This window comes from Bos taurus, chromosome 24 (genome assembly GCF_002263795.3).
Source record: "Bos taurus isolate L1 Dominette 01449 registration number 42190680 breed Hereford chromosome 24, ARS-UCD2.0, whole genome shotgun sequence".
In the NCBI taxonomy this organism is placed as follows: domain Eukaryota; kingdom Metazoa; phylum Chordata; class Mammalia; order Artiodactyla; family Bovidae; genus Bos; species Bos taurus.
This window is the reverse complement of record NC_037351.1, coordinates 61925510-61940201: the sequence shown is the minus strand read 5'-3', so window position 1 is coordinate 61940201 and position 14692 is coordinate 61925510. Positions and strand designations below refer to the sequence as shown.

General features: G+C 44.7%; 1 protein-coding gene across 1 annotated transcript; it reads left to right on the top strand.

Annotated features, from left to right (window-relative positions):
* The first annotated feature begins 4554 nt into the window (after positions 1-4554).
* On the top strand, positions 4555-14270 carry LOC511106 (serpin peptidase inhibitor, clade B like). The gene is given in 8 exon segments (NM_001105619.1): positions 4555-4600; positions 5692-5881; positions 6465-6521; positions 7980-8108; positions 8422-8539; positions 9581-9720; positions 10009-10164; positions 13447-14270. Coding segments are annotated over 7 exon segments (1170 nt in total). The 5' UTR covers positions 4555-4600; positions 5692-5716; the 3' UTR covers positions 13852-14270.
* Positions 14271-14692: the final 422 nt, after the last annotated feature.

Below are 14692 nucleotides of genomic sequence, written 5' to 3'. Positions count from 1 at the left end.
CATTAACGACAATTAATATTGTTTTATTAAAGAAAATATTCAAATAGGTATTAAACATCATGGATCCAATTTTTAAGGGTCAAGAAAAGCTTTTGGAGGAAATTCATTTAGAATAGAGATGTGAAATGAAACAAGAATCAACTCAACTGTTGCAACAAAATGAAAATTTTGCAGTTGCCCAGCACTGGAAGGAGCTGGGATAAAGTGGAGCCCAAAGGGCGCGGAGGCCACAGATCACTCAGTGACTATTAAGGAGTAACATACAAGACGGCAGGTAGGCACATCCTGAAATACCTGGAGGGCCAGAAACTTAAAACAGGACACAGGGACAGAGAAAGAACAATGGCACTAGGAGTAAAAGAAAGGGAAGGCCATGTTTCCTGGAGTTACAGTGTGAAGAGGCCGGTAAGGAGTTGCCCTTGGGAAAAGAGCAAGAAAAGATCAAGATCATGGGAAAATTCATACTTCACATAAAGAAAGGAGAAAGAGGGACAGTCGTACTAAAAGGGAGTGCCTGCAATGATTTCTCTGGGTGGCAAAACAGGAATGCCAGGGTGAACCAGGAAGGGAATTATAAGAGATCAACAGGGAGCAGCTTTGGATTTGATTGAAAGCATAAATTAGGATGACTGTCTAGGGTGGAAATGGAAATGTGAGAATGAGTGGAAGGCTAGCGTCTTTGTCTTACTTGATAAGCCTACATAGGAGACTAATTCCCCAGATATTAATCTTTTTATATCTTACTGCAATTGGTTCTCCTCTGAGAAAATTAAAGCGAAGCTTATTAACCCTATTATGATGTCATTCAATGTGTGCACATTTGTATCAGTATCTGTAGGGAAATTGCAATTGGCAGGTATCCTACTGATGGATGTTTGAATGGTCTTCCCTCCTAACCAGTTTCACTATGACAGGCACGACCACATACTTGGTAAGAAGGAGACATAACATGCTCCCCAGGATGTGCAACTCAGTAACACTGACAAACCTTCACGCCCTTCACAGGGAGGTAAAGGTTTAGGGAGACAGAGGAGCTGCTTCTTAACCAACCAACAATGGTATTACACCAACAGTTCTTGGAGGTGTGATTGCCTCTTGAGTTTTATTGGGTTCCTTGATTCCCAAAGACATAAACTAGAAATTACAGTCTTGCAAAATCCTCTGAGAATTGCTGAGTCTTCTGTAACACTTTTGTAACAGCAGGGTGTCATAACCTTGCCTATGAAATGCCAGGAGCACTTTTCAAAGACAGGAGGAGGGGTTGGGGTGGGGAGAATGATACAGTTTCTATTCGAACTAGCCTGAGATCTCTGCAAGTTTAGTGAAACTCCTAGTCTTTACCAGTGAGTGCCTTTTCCTCAAAGCCATAAGCTGCATGACAAATCTTGAAAGTTTATTCTCAGACGAGAAAGTTTATTCAACAGTGTGGATGAACCTTGAGAATACTATGCTGAGTGAAAGAAGCCTGATTTTAAAAAGCCACATACTGGGCAATTCCATTTATACGAAATACTCAAAATAAACAAATCCATGGAGACAAGAAGCAGATCAGTGGCTTCCAAGGAGGGGAAGGAAGAATTGTGTAGGGAGCTTCTTGGGGAGTAATGAAATTATTCTGGAACAGATCATGGTCATGGTTGCATAACCCTATCTGTGGGCCAAAAGCCAATGACTTTTACAGTTTTAAAAGATGAAATCTACACTGCAGACATTTCCTGAGATCTACAGGGGATTGATTCAAGGATACCTCAAGGATATAGAAATACTCAAATACCTTCTATGAAATGACATATAACCTACATACATTCTCCTTTATACTTAAAATCACCTCTTGATTTCTTATAATACCTAATACAGTGTAAAGGCTATTTGAAGAGTAGTAAATACAGTGGAAAGTAGTTCCTGGTGTGGGGCAAATTCAAGGACTGTTTTTTGGAACTTTTTGGAATTTTTTCCAAATATTTTCAATCTGCTTGATTGAGTCCATAGGTGCAAAACCCTTGGGTTTGGAGGGCTGACTGTATGTGAGTTGTGACTCGGTTGGAAAGTCGGTCCACAGTACAAACACTCCACATCCTTTCAAAGGGGAAATATTGGACCAAATGCCATGGAAATGCAACCCTTCCACTGACAGCCATGCCTCAGGGAACAGTGTACTCTGGAGAAAAACACGTTCTTTTGTCCACCTTTATTCCCTTCCCACAGTGACTCATTTCTGCTAAATCCCAGCTGGATAGAGCAATCTGGGGAAATGCTGAGTGAGCACGGTTTGACCATTCTCTGAAAGCCTCTTCTCCAGAGGAAACCGCTCCAAGCCCATTCCCCGCTCACTGCGCCTGGGGTCTCTGGTTGGAGCCCGGCCTTCCCTCTGAGTGACTGTGGGTCCCACGGGCAAGAACATGGAGATGCATTCCCCCCTCTTCAGATTTTGTGGGATGACATGATATCCCTTGAGAGGGCAGAAAAACAGGTTCTTTTCATCTTAACACAAGGAGATAGGTCAGTAAAATCCCAGAGTCTGTCTACACACTTCCCTGTGCGAGTGAGCACACACGCAGCCTGCTTGAACCAGCTGCTTGCCTGGAGAAGGCACCTGAGAAACTCGCCACCTTACACACCTGGGCTTCTCTTCTGCTGCTCTGCGCTTGCTTCTGTCACTTGTGAAATGGGGAACACGGAGGCACCATCCTGAAAAAGGCGCTACATGGGTCAATACATACTCCCTCAATAAAAATCATATTTTCTTGGGCTCCAAAATCACTGCAGACGGTGACTGCAGCCATGAAATTAAAAGACGCTTGCTTCCTGAAAGAAAGCTATGACAAACCTAGACAGTGTATTAAAAAGCAGAGAAACGACTTTGCCAAGTAGTGATAAAAGTCCATCCAGTCAGAGCGATGGTTTTCCAGTAGTCATGCGTGGGTGTGAGAGCTGGACGTAACGAAAGCTGAGCGCCGAAGAATCGATGCTTTCAAAATATGGCACTGAAGAAGACTCTTGAGAGCCCCTTGGACAGCAAGGGACAGTCAATCCTAAAGGAAATCAACCCTGAATATTCATTGGAAGGACTGATGCTGAAGCTGAAGCTCCAATACTTTGGCCATCTGATACGAAGAGCTGACTCACTGGAAAAGACCCAGATGCTGGGAAAGATTGAGGGCAAAAGGAGAAGAGAATGGCAGAGGATGAGATGGTTAGATAGCATCGTCAACTCAATGGACATAAATTTGAGCAAACTCTGGGAGTTAGTGAAGGACAAAGAAGCCTGATGTGCTGCAGTCCATAGGGTCGCAAAGAGTCGGACATGGCTGAGCCACTGAACAGCACCAACAGTAAAAGTCAGCAGTTTTTAATATTATTCTGTTATGAGAATGCAACACCCTTGAGGAGAATACAGCGCCAGTGACAAGATCGAACCATAGTGTTGTTCAAAGAACAAATTTATCTCTCTTTTTTAAACCGGCATTTGATTCCATTGTCCTGACCGTGGATCGGAAGCTGGTTTGCTACAGTGCAAGCTGACTGAGAAATGTCGTGATTCTGGAGCTCAAACAATTCATTTTTCTGATCCGTCTTTGTGTAAAAATCCGAAAACTGCCCCCTAGCTGGCCCCTATTTGTCCATTTATCTCCTCATTGAGAGCAGGTGACTGCAGGGAGACAAGCTGCCCTCTGGCCTTCGAACGCGAGGACCCTCGGGACGGGCTGCCAGGCAGGTGGTGGGGCAGGGTGGAGATCGAGGCCGTGGCCCTGCCTTTAGAGGAGGGCGGGGGACACCTGTTCTCCTTCTCCCAGGTGGACTAGAGTGAAGAACCCGCCTGCCAGGGCAGGTAGAAGAAGGCTGGGTTCGATCCCTGGGTCAGGAAGGTCCCTGGGAGGACGACGTGGCAGCCCACCCCAGAACTCTTGCCTGGAGAATCCTATGGACAGAGAAGCCTGGTGGGCTACAGTCCCTGGCACCGCAGAGAGTCAGACAACTGAAGTGACTTAGCACGTATGCACCCGTTCTCCACCTACTGCTGCTAAAACACTTCGCCAGCCTCTCTTAAGCTGAGAGTCTGAAACATTTTCCTGGTGATACAGAATAATTGTTAAGGAAATGGTCAGGCTGGACAAACTCTTTCCAAATATAGCTTAGAAAATGTAATTTTCTAATTGTACTTTTTTATGAATTACTAGAATTGTACTAGAAGTGGCCTTGAAGACAATTCAACATGTAAGAGAAGAAAGACTTTTTAAGGGCTCTCATTGGGAATAGTAGCTTAGGGCACATGAAGAAGTTGGAACTTAACTTTACTCTCCCCGGTCTTAGAAAGACATGTACATGCATTTCATATGAGCTAATGCTTGCAGGTCACAATTTCTTCCACAGAAGAAAAGGACATACAGGAAAAGAACAATAACTTTGTCTTTACTCATAGAAACTTCATGCTCGTGAAAGTGATGGATGGCCTGGTGAAGAACCCAAACGTTGATTTACTTGAAATACCAGCTTCTGTGAAGAAGGGGAGGAATCGAGAGAGGCATATATTGAGGAGCTGAGCACCCACAGCACAGGCTTACAGACTGCCTGCCCACCTCTGCTCACTCCAGGAAAACAGGTAAGTGCTTCCATCACTTCTGCTGAGCTACATGAATCCTTTCTGAAAATAACAACAATGATGTGTTATTTATCTATACAATTGTACATCATTTATCTGTTTCATTTTGTCTGGTTGTATTTTATTATTTAGCCAGGGCAAAAGTAAAACAACTTTTCATCTGCTTTAATCTTTAGGTAATTTATTAATTTCCAAAACACAAACGCTTCCTTAGGAGGAAGTGTGATGAGGGGTAGGAGGTGCAGCACCCACAAATCCTTCAAGAAAAATGCAGGGCTTCCCTGGTGGTCCAGTGGATGGGAATCCGCCTGCCAATGCAGGGGACCCGGGTTCCATCCCCGCTCCGGGAATACCCCACATGCCAGGGCAACTAAGCTCAGGCACCGCAGCGAAGGAGCCAGAACTCTGGAGCTGCGCTCCACGACAGGAGACACGCCGCAGGCGGAAACCGGGCATCTCACCTGGAGAAGAGCCCCCGTCCTCCAAAAATCAAGAGAAAGCCTGCTCACTGCAACAAAGACCCAGTTAGTTTTTTTAAATGAAAAAAATGGCAGAGAGGTGCCTCATGGTAGTTGGCTGGATGTTATCACATCAATCTTTGTTTTGGTATCTGTTATAAGGTCTTCTGTACCCAGTCTTAGTACGGCAGTTAAGAAGAAAAGATAAAGATATTCTATTAGTTTTTAGAAAAGTTTTTTTTATAGTCTTCCAAGTATGAAGTATATACATTGAAAACAACTTTAAAAGTAAAAGGAAAGAAGCTATAGCTCCAGATGGCGCAGTGGTAACGAATGCAGCTGCCAACGCAAGGGACATGAATTTGGTCCCTGGTCGGGAAGAGCCCCTGGGGAAGGAAACGGCAGCCCACTCCAGTATTCTTGCCTGGAAAACCCCACCCACAGAGGAGCCTCCCAGGCTACAATCCGTGGGGTTGCAGAGTGGACACGACTGAGTGACTGAGCACGTGCACACACATAGCTGGCAGAATCCCACAACCACGCACAAGACGTTTCTTTTAAGAAAATTTTATTACAGACTAACAAACTTCCCTTCACTAGAGTGATTATAAAATGCATCTGATGCTCTTCCAGGACTTCCAGACCACATCCGGCCACCATGAGTTCCCTCAGTGAAGCAATCATCCACCTTGCAATTGATCTGTTCCACCAGATCAGAAAATCAGAGAAGGAAAACATCTTCTATTCCCCTTTCAGTATCTCGTCAGCCTTAGCCATGACTTACTTAGGGGCCCGAGGAAACACCGCATCACAGATGCAGAAGGTGGGTGGCAGCTGCCTTTCCCACACAGGTTTGCATGGGGTGTCTGCCGGCTGCTGTGCAGATGACCACAGGTCTGCTGTCCCCGGGTCCCACGGGAAGCTCAAGCAGCCCCACGACTGGGTGGGCACAGAGTTATGGGGGCAGGGCTCCCCACCTGCCTCCTGTGCCTGGACTTCCTCTGGGGGCTGGGATGAACCCCTACAACTGCCCAACAACCAGAGGTGAGGCTTTAATGGAAGACCTCAGTAGAAGTGAGGCCCTGACTAAAATCCATGTTTTTAGTGTTTTTTAACACATTTCCTCAACAACGGTTACAGACTAGCCAGGATCCTTGCAGTGGCTCCTTATAAGCGAGTTCTGTGCTTTGCACACACAGTTTGTGTTTCCTACAGAGCAAATGCTCGTATTGAACGTCTCTTTGATTTTGGGTTTTCCCTTGTTTTTTTGGTTTTCTTGTTGTTGTTTAGCAATTTGTTTTGCTTGTCTGGATTTGTCCTTTCCTTCCTTCCTTTATTTCTTTTTTATTTACCCTGATGTACATAGGTTTCTAAAGTCTCCTTGTCCTACTCCCTGTCTCCTCCAGGTCCTTCACTTCAGTGAAATCGCAGCCAACACAAAAGGAGGAGCCACAAAAGATCCCGTGAGTCACACAGCACTGGATCTAGAAGGAGGTCATATATCCAAGAGGGTTATTGGTTAAACTGGGAATTTCAGATAGACTGGGAAAAGTCCATTTTTAGAGCACATCCTAGGCAAAAATGCTCTCCTGTTGGCTCAGCGGGCAAAGAACCCACCTGCCAGTGAAGGAGACATGAGTTTGGGTCAGGAAGGTCCCCTGGAGAAGGAAATGTCAACCCTCTCCAGTGTACTTGCCTGGGAAGCCCCATGGACAGAGGAGCCTGGTGGGCACAGTCCATGGGGTCGCAAGAGTCAGACACGCCAGAGCACACAGGCACAGGGCACCAGGCAAGACAGATGAGCAGAGTTGTCTCTGATACCACGTCACATGCTGATCTCAGACGTCTGTTTTCTGAAGAGAAGCATGTGTTTCAGAGCAGAGGGTCTAAGGAGCTTCATGTTGAAGGGCTCCTTTCGTGTGCTGACCATGCCGTCTGCACGATCTTAGTTCCCCCACCAGGGACTGAGACAAGCAGTGCTGAAAACCTGGCTCTGTCTCCTTGGAGAAGTCGCTTAGTTCTCTGAACGCTCTTGTTTTCACGTGAACTGAGCTAAAGACTTAGAGATGCTGCTGTACAGCTGCTCGCAGTGTCCCAGGCACACACTCTTCCTACACCGGGAAGTGTGAGCACTATGTGTGATCACAGTGAACAGCCATAGAGCACAGTCACCAGTGTTAGAAGATAATCTCACCAAGGAGTATAACAGGACTTCATGTCATAATCTAGGACAGTATACAAATTGCATGTTCTCACACAGTTGATGACTCTTAGAGATGCAATACGATGCATTAGGCCTCAAGGAGCTCAAGTTTAACTGATCCCTAAACATTCAAGGGACTAACCGGTGGCTCAGATGGTAAAGAATCTGCCCACAATGCGAGAGACCTGGGTCGATCCTGGGTCGGAAAGATCTTCTGGAGAAGGGAATGGCTACCCACTCCAGTATTCTTGTCTGGGAAATCCCATGGACAGAAGAGCTTGGCAAGCTGCAGTCCATGGGGTCACAAAATGTCAGAAGTGACTGGGTGACTAACACACACACACACACACACACACGTTTAAGATAGTGAGGACACACCCGAGAGCGCAATGGTGCTGCACACACAGTTCAAAGAGGAAAGGTCGCAGTCTACTAGGGAAGGGAGAAAGAATTACCTGAAAGCCTGAATGTGAGCTTATGAAGCATATTTCCAGTAAAGAGGAAAGGTCGCAGTCTACTAGGGAAGGGAGAAAGGATTACCTGAAAGACCGAATGTGAGCTTATGAAGCGTATTTCCAGTAAAATACCCCAAATACGAGGGAAGAACAACAGTCATCCACAGAAATACCAAAATCTAGGCACTGATCAAACAGACTTACGTGGGTGCAGTATTTACATTGTTAGAGAATCTAGTGAGCTCACTTTTTGGTGTTTGAAGGTTGAAAAGCCAGGAAATGTTCATCATCACTTTCAAAAGCTTCTGACGGAATTAAAGAAATCCACTGATGCCTATGAGCTGAGTGTCGCCAACAGGCTCTACGGAGAAAAGGAGTTTCGGTTTCTCCAGGTGAGTTTCCTGGTCTGTCACGCCTTTGGTCTGCATCCCAGGTCCTCGGGCCCCATCTCCTAATGGGGGGAGGGATCAGAGGAGCCTGGGGACCCACACGGGGGGATTTCTCCCAGGGGCGCCGGGCTCCCCGACCACAACCGCACCCGCTGGAGTGTCCAGAGGCTGATAGCACACCGGTGAGGGGGGGCGAGGGATTGGCTTGTGAACTCTGCTTGATCAGGATTTAACACATTTAATTTAATTTGGGAATATCTACATAATTACTGATAAATTACTCTTCATTCTCCCTTTCTTCTTGCTCATATCATAGGAATACATGGATAATGTTCAGAAATACTACCTGGCCAGTGTAGAATCTGCCGATTTTATCAGCGCTGCAGAGGAAAGTCGAAAGATGATTAATTCCTGGGTGGAGAGCCAAACCAATGGTAGGTTATGAGAGAGTCACTCATTACAAATCCCGGCTGAGTCCCCACTGTGTGTGAACACAGTGCTGGACCCTGACCGGGCTTTAGGAACAGGGGGAGGCCCTGCAGGGGGTGGACGGTCCACGTCATGCGGAGAGAAACGGCCGGGGTGCTCCCAGGACCAGGCCCTGCAGGCACAGCTGGGTCTGGAAGACAGTGTCTTGTGGATCCCAAGTCTCCGCTCAAACATTAGGTTGAGTCATAAATTTTCCTTTAAAATAGAGGCTTAACTTCTGGATTATGATCCATAAGAGAAAATATGAAAAGAGTTCCCTTTTGCTTTCTTAACTGGGAAACAAGCTGCTCTCCTTTAAACCACTTCTCTTGCCAAAATGACCACCTGCAGCAGGAGGTGCCTGGCCCACGTCCCCCCCCAACAGGATTGTCACAGGTGTCCTCCCCACCCAGGGAGGGGGCTGGACAATGTCTCCATCCCATGAACTGTATCCTAACTCCCTTCCGAAATACAGATCTAACCTAAGCAGCTCAAAATTGAGAATGAAGACAAATACACCCCAGGGAATGGTGTCTGGGCACGCGTTCTAGACTTTAATGTTCATATCATTTGTCCTAAAGAACTTTCAGGCCCGTTTCCTCGGATTGCTAAGTTCAAATTTGAAAATAGCAATAGAAGAATAAAGTGAGGAAGAACAGAATAGAAGGAAGGGTTGAGTAGACAAGAGACAAAGCTCTGAGGGAACAGGAAGGGAGGGAAGGGAAGGAAGAAAGCTGACCAGTAAAACCAACTGAAATCAGCTCATCAGGGTTCCTTGTGAGATGACTGATGTCCCCACACACACAGAATGAACACCTTCCCAGTCAGGAGCAGGGGCGTCTTCCATGAGGGCAACTCCATTAGGCTGGGGTCGTGAGCAAAGCCTCACCTGGTGAACCGCTGGGCATGGAGTCCCTCACGGGGTGATTTGTATGACTATTTAATCATCACTTGTAACTTACAGACAAACCACTTGTCCCTGTCATAATTGTCATTTGTCTTTGCAGGAAGAATCAAGAATCTGTTTCCCCAAAACTCTCTTAATAGCTCTGTTCTGGTTCTGGTGAATGCTGTCTATTTCAAAGGGCAGTGGCAAGAGGAATTTAAGAAAGAAAATACTGTGGAGGAAAAATTTTGGTTGAACAAGGTATTGTCTATAAGTTATGCATATAACATAATGTAACTACATATGCGCTGAGAGGTGTAAATACGTATTGATTAGTATATAACTGCAGGTAGAAGACAGAATTCATCACACCTTTTTTTTTTTTTTTTACTTTATCTAGTTGGGATCCCCTGAAGGAAATCTTGTCTCTAATTCACAAAATTCCCAGATCATCTCTTAGAAGGAGGATGTGTTTGGTATCTGAACAAGATTATCTTTCTTTATAACTTATGCCCATTTAGCACTTTTTGCCACATGAATTTATTGCAGGGTACAAGCAAACCTGTGCAGATGATGAAACAAACCAATCATTTCAATTTTGTGTCACTGGAGGATGTGCAAGCCAAGATCCTGGAAATCCCATACAAAGGCGGAGAGCTAAGCATGATGGTGCTGCTGCCCGATGAAGTAGACGGTCTGCAGGAGGTAAAACCTGGTATTCACAGTCTCCATGCTATTGCCGAAATTCCTAGTGATGCAGTGCTTGTGTGGCTGCTCATAGCATGATGATAGTGATTAGCAGAGCTCAAGCACATAACAAAAATGTCGAGTCAATATGCTAAGTATCACAGTATAATATGAAGAGTGTACAAAAATCTGCACACCACAGGTCAGAATAATATTCTGGTGAGACTATGGAATGTCAGTTGACAAAACAATATACCTAGGTACAAGCATGAATATCTTACGACTGTAAGAATCTCTGGTGTAATCCAGGCCACTCATTTGAAGATGAAGAAATTAACACATATGTAATTGACACATGGAAATATCTGCAAGTTTACTCACAAACAAAACGAGAAAATTAAAGCAACAGAGTTCCCATCATACTCATGCCAATGCTCCATCGTGTCCAACTCTTTGTGACCCCATAGACTATAGCCCACCAGGCTCCTTGTCCAAGGGATTCTCCAGGCAAGAATAATGGGGCCAGTTGCCATTTCCTCCTCCAGGGGAACTTCCAAACCCAGGGATCAAACTCGGGTCTCCTGTGTTTCCTTTGCAGGCAGATTCTTTACTTGCTGAGCCCCCAGGATAGCAAAGTGTCCTATAGCCCACTAATTCACAGAGGTTTTTTAGACTGTGAGCAAATGGATTTATCTTGAATCCCAGTTTTTAATTTGGAAGTATTTAGTTTCTAAGTACTCAAAACTCATTCACAGTCTCATTTCTAGAAGTTCAAAAGTGGGAGGAGGGGGAATTATACAATTTTCTTCTTAGCATTGCTATCATAAACTAATATATAAAAACACCGATAAGACCATGTCATAAAAGGACATCCCATGAAAGGCCATCTATAGATACTATAACAGCTGATAATGATGCAGAAGAGGCAGTAAATTTGCCACACTCAAAATACATACATGGTAACACTGGAAATCAAAACTTCATAGGGAAAGTAATATCGCAGTCAGTGTGACAAGTCCTCAGAATACTTGTCTCCTGCTCCAAATTCCCCATTATCAGTGACATTGGGAATATCTCTCCTAAGATTTTATCCTATAGCAACACGTTGAAAGAACAGAAAAGCTGTTGGACATAAGTAACTCAAAATACTGAAAATTTTTAAATAAGAAACAATGGTATGTATTTGTATTACCTTACCTTAGGTTTGGAACTGACATGCAGTGAATGCTTAAAAGATATTACTTAAATAAATATAGATATCTACTGTATCAGCTTAATGACAGTATTATGTAGCAACGTAAACTTGATTAGAGAAATATTTATTGAAAAATTTTACAAATAGATCAAGCAAGAAAAAAGAATACAATTAGGATGTAAGCTGTAAATGCACTATGTAAAAAATTTTGGACAAAAGAACATTAACAAGAGAAGTCTACTGAAAGCGAGCATGCCATCGGTAAACAGCATAAGCAGTGGACAGCTCATCTTCTACAGTTAATTTTATTTAACCATCCTGTGTTGCATATACATGTGCATCATATACATTTGCATCTTTATGTGCGTTGCTGTGCTGTGCTTAGTCGCTGAGCCTTGTCCGACTCCTCGCAACCCCACTGGCTGTAGCCCACCAGTCTCCTCTGTCCATGGGATCCTCTGAGCAAGAATACTGGAGTACGTAGCTTATCCCTTCTCCAGGGGATCTTCCTGACCCAGGAATGGAACCAGGGTCCTCTGCATGGCAGGTGGATTCTTTACCAGCTGAGCTACCAGGGAAGCCCTTGTGTATTTATACATACGGATGTATTATGTGTACAAAAATAAAGGGCTTCCCTGGTAGCTCAGACAGTAAAGAATCCACCTGCAATGGACAAGACACGGGTTCGATCCCCGTGTTGGGAAGATACTCTGGAGAAGGAAATGGCAACCCACGCCTGTATTCTTGCTTGGAGAATCCCAAGGACAGAGGAGCCTGGTAAGCAATAGTCCATGGGGTCTCAAAGATTTGGACACGACTGAGCAACTAAGCACGCAAGCATGCATATACATAAAAATGGCAAAGTCATAAGTATATCAGTTCAGTTCAGTCACACAGTCATGTCCGACTCTGTGCGATCCCATGAACCACAGCATGCCAAGCTTCCCTGTCCATGACCAACTCCCGGAGTTTACCCAAGCTCATGTCCATTGAGTCGGTGATGTCATCCAACCATCTCATCCTCTGTCGTCCCCTTCTCCTCATGCCCTCAAGCTTTCCCAGCATCAGGGTCTTTTCAAATGAGTCAGCTCTTCGCATCAGGTGGCCAAAGTATTGGAGTTTCAGCTTCAACATCAGTCTTTCCAATGAATACACAGGACTGATCTGCTTTAGGATGGACTGGTTGGATCTCCTTGCAGTCCAAGGGACTCTCAAGAGTCTTCTCCAACACCACAGTTCAAAAGCATCAACTCTTTGGCACTCAGCATTCTTGATAGTTCAACTCTCACATCCATACATGACCACTGGAAAAACCATACCCTTGACTAGATGGGCGTTTGCTGACAAAGCAATGTCTCTGCTTTATAATATGCTGTCGAGGTTGGTCATAACTTTCCTTCCAAGGAGTAAGCGTCTTTTAATTTCATGGCTGCAGTCACCATCTGCAATGATCTTGGAGCCCCAAAAAATAAAGTCTGACACTGTTTCCACTGTTTCCACTGTTTCCCCATCTATTTCCCATGAAGTGATGGGGCCGGATGCCATGATCTTACTTTTCTGAATGTTGAGCTTTAACCAGCTTTTGCACTCTCCTCTTTCACTTTCATCAAGAGGCTTTTGAGTTCCTCTCCAGTTTCTGCCATAAGGGTTGTGTCATCTGCATATCTAAGGTTACTGATATTTCTCCCAGCAATCTTGATTCCAGCTTGTGCTCCTTCCAGCCCAGTGTTTCTCATGAGGTACTCTGCATATAAGTTAAATAAGCAGGGTGACAATATACAGCCTTGACGTACTCCTTTACCTATTTAGAACCAGTCTGTTGTTCCATGTCCAGTTCTAACTGTTGCCTCCTGACCTGCATAGAGGTTTCTCAAGAGGCAGGTCCGGTAGTCTGGTATTCCCATCTCTTAAGAAGACTTATTTGATTATATAATATATATCAAGGACTCTGTTACTTTTGCCTCCTAGGATAAAACCTAATAAACTGAATCTCCTGTATTCATGTTTACTGTTAAAATAAAGGTTTTCCAGACATTTCAATCCAAGGTTAGGTGGGCTCCATGACCATGAGAATCCTGACAGTTGTTCCTTTTCCATTGCTACAGGTTGAAGACCAGCTCACTGCTGAGAAGTTAATAGAGTGGACGAGCCCACAGAATATGGGGAATAGAGAAGTGGATTTATACCTGCCTCGGTTTAAAGTGGAAGAAAGCTACAACCTTGTGCCCACACTGCAAGCCCTGGGGATGGTGGATGCCTTCTGTGGTGGGGTCGCCAACTTCTCGGGCATGAACGGGAGCCGTGATCTGGCAGTGTCAAAGGTCATCCACAAGTCCTTCGTGGAGGTGACCGAGGAGGGCACGGAGGCCGCGGCTGCTACCGGTGTGGTTTTTACACGCACATCATTACCGTTTCGTGAGCGTTTCCGCTGCGATCACCCTTTCCTGTTCCTCATCAAGCACATCAAGACCAACAGCATCCTCTTCTGTGGCCGAGTCTCTTCCCCTTAGACGTCCTTGGGCAGCGGCCACACTCGGGGACATTCAGAGAGCTGTTTCCGGAGCTTGAATGCTGGTGCAACAGGTTCCCTTGGATGCATTTTCCCTTCCAAACTTATGGTCACCACTCACAATGTATTGGATAAAATATTGTCTGTCTCTCTCTCTCTACAAACACGTGTAACCTACTCTAATCCCCATGAAAACGCCTCCTTGGACAAAGTGTTCACTGTATTTTAAAAAGTTATTTCCATACTCTATCTTCTACTAAGTTTGAAATATCATAGCTCCTATTTCAAAAGTTGTTTTTACTTTTCAAACCTAGACATTCACATTTATTTGAGTTCAGGTGGTATGTGGGACCCTTACATGTCTAAATTTTTTAATTTTCTGAAATGCATTATCAATAAAACCATGGCTTGTTCATGTCATTTGTTGCTCATCCTTTTTTTTTCAACAAAGTGCAAGTGACCCCCCACACATGGAAAAGATCATATAGAAAGATATTATCCTACATAGAAATCAAAATAGTGCAGCATGATGAGGTTAAAAAGGCAGACTGCTGTCAGAACATGGAAGGCTCTGTAACCCATGTAAGAGCCTAGATATAAGCATCTAGAACTCAGACTTGGGATGTGAACTGAGTCTCTAAGTAGGTAAGACAGATGATACATATGTTAGAGCTACCGAGAGAAATATGGTAATTGTGGCTGAAGGCAGAGATGGGATAAGACTGGGAGAGCATCCAGTGAGAAGAAGGGCTGACAAGTGACCCTGAAGTCCACCAACCCATAAAGCAAAGAACTGACAAATTTTATTCCCCAAAACATAACTTTTCTCAGGGCAAGAGGAA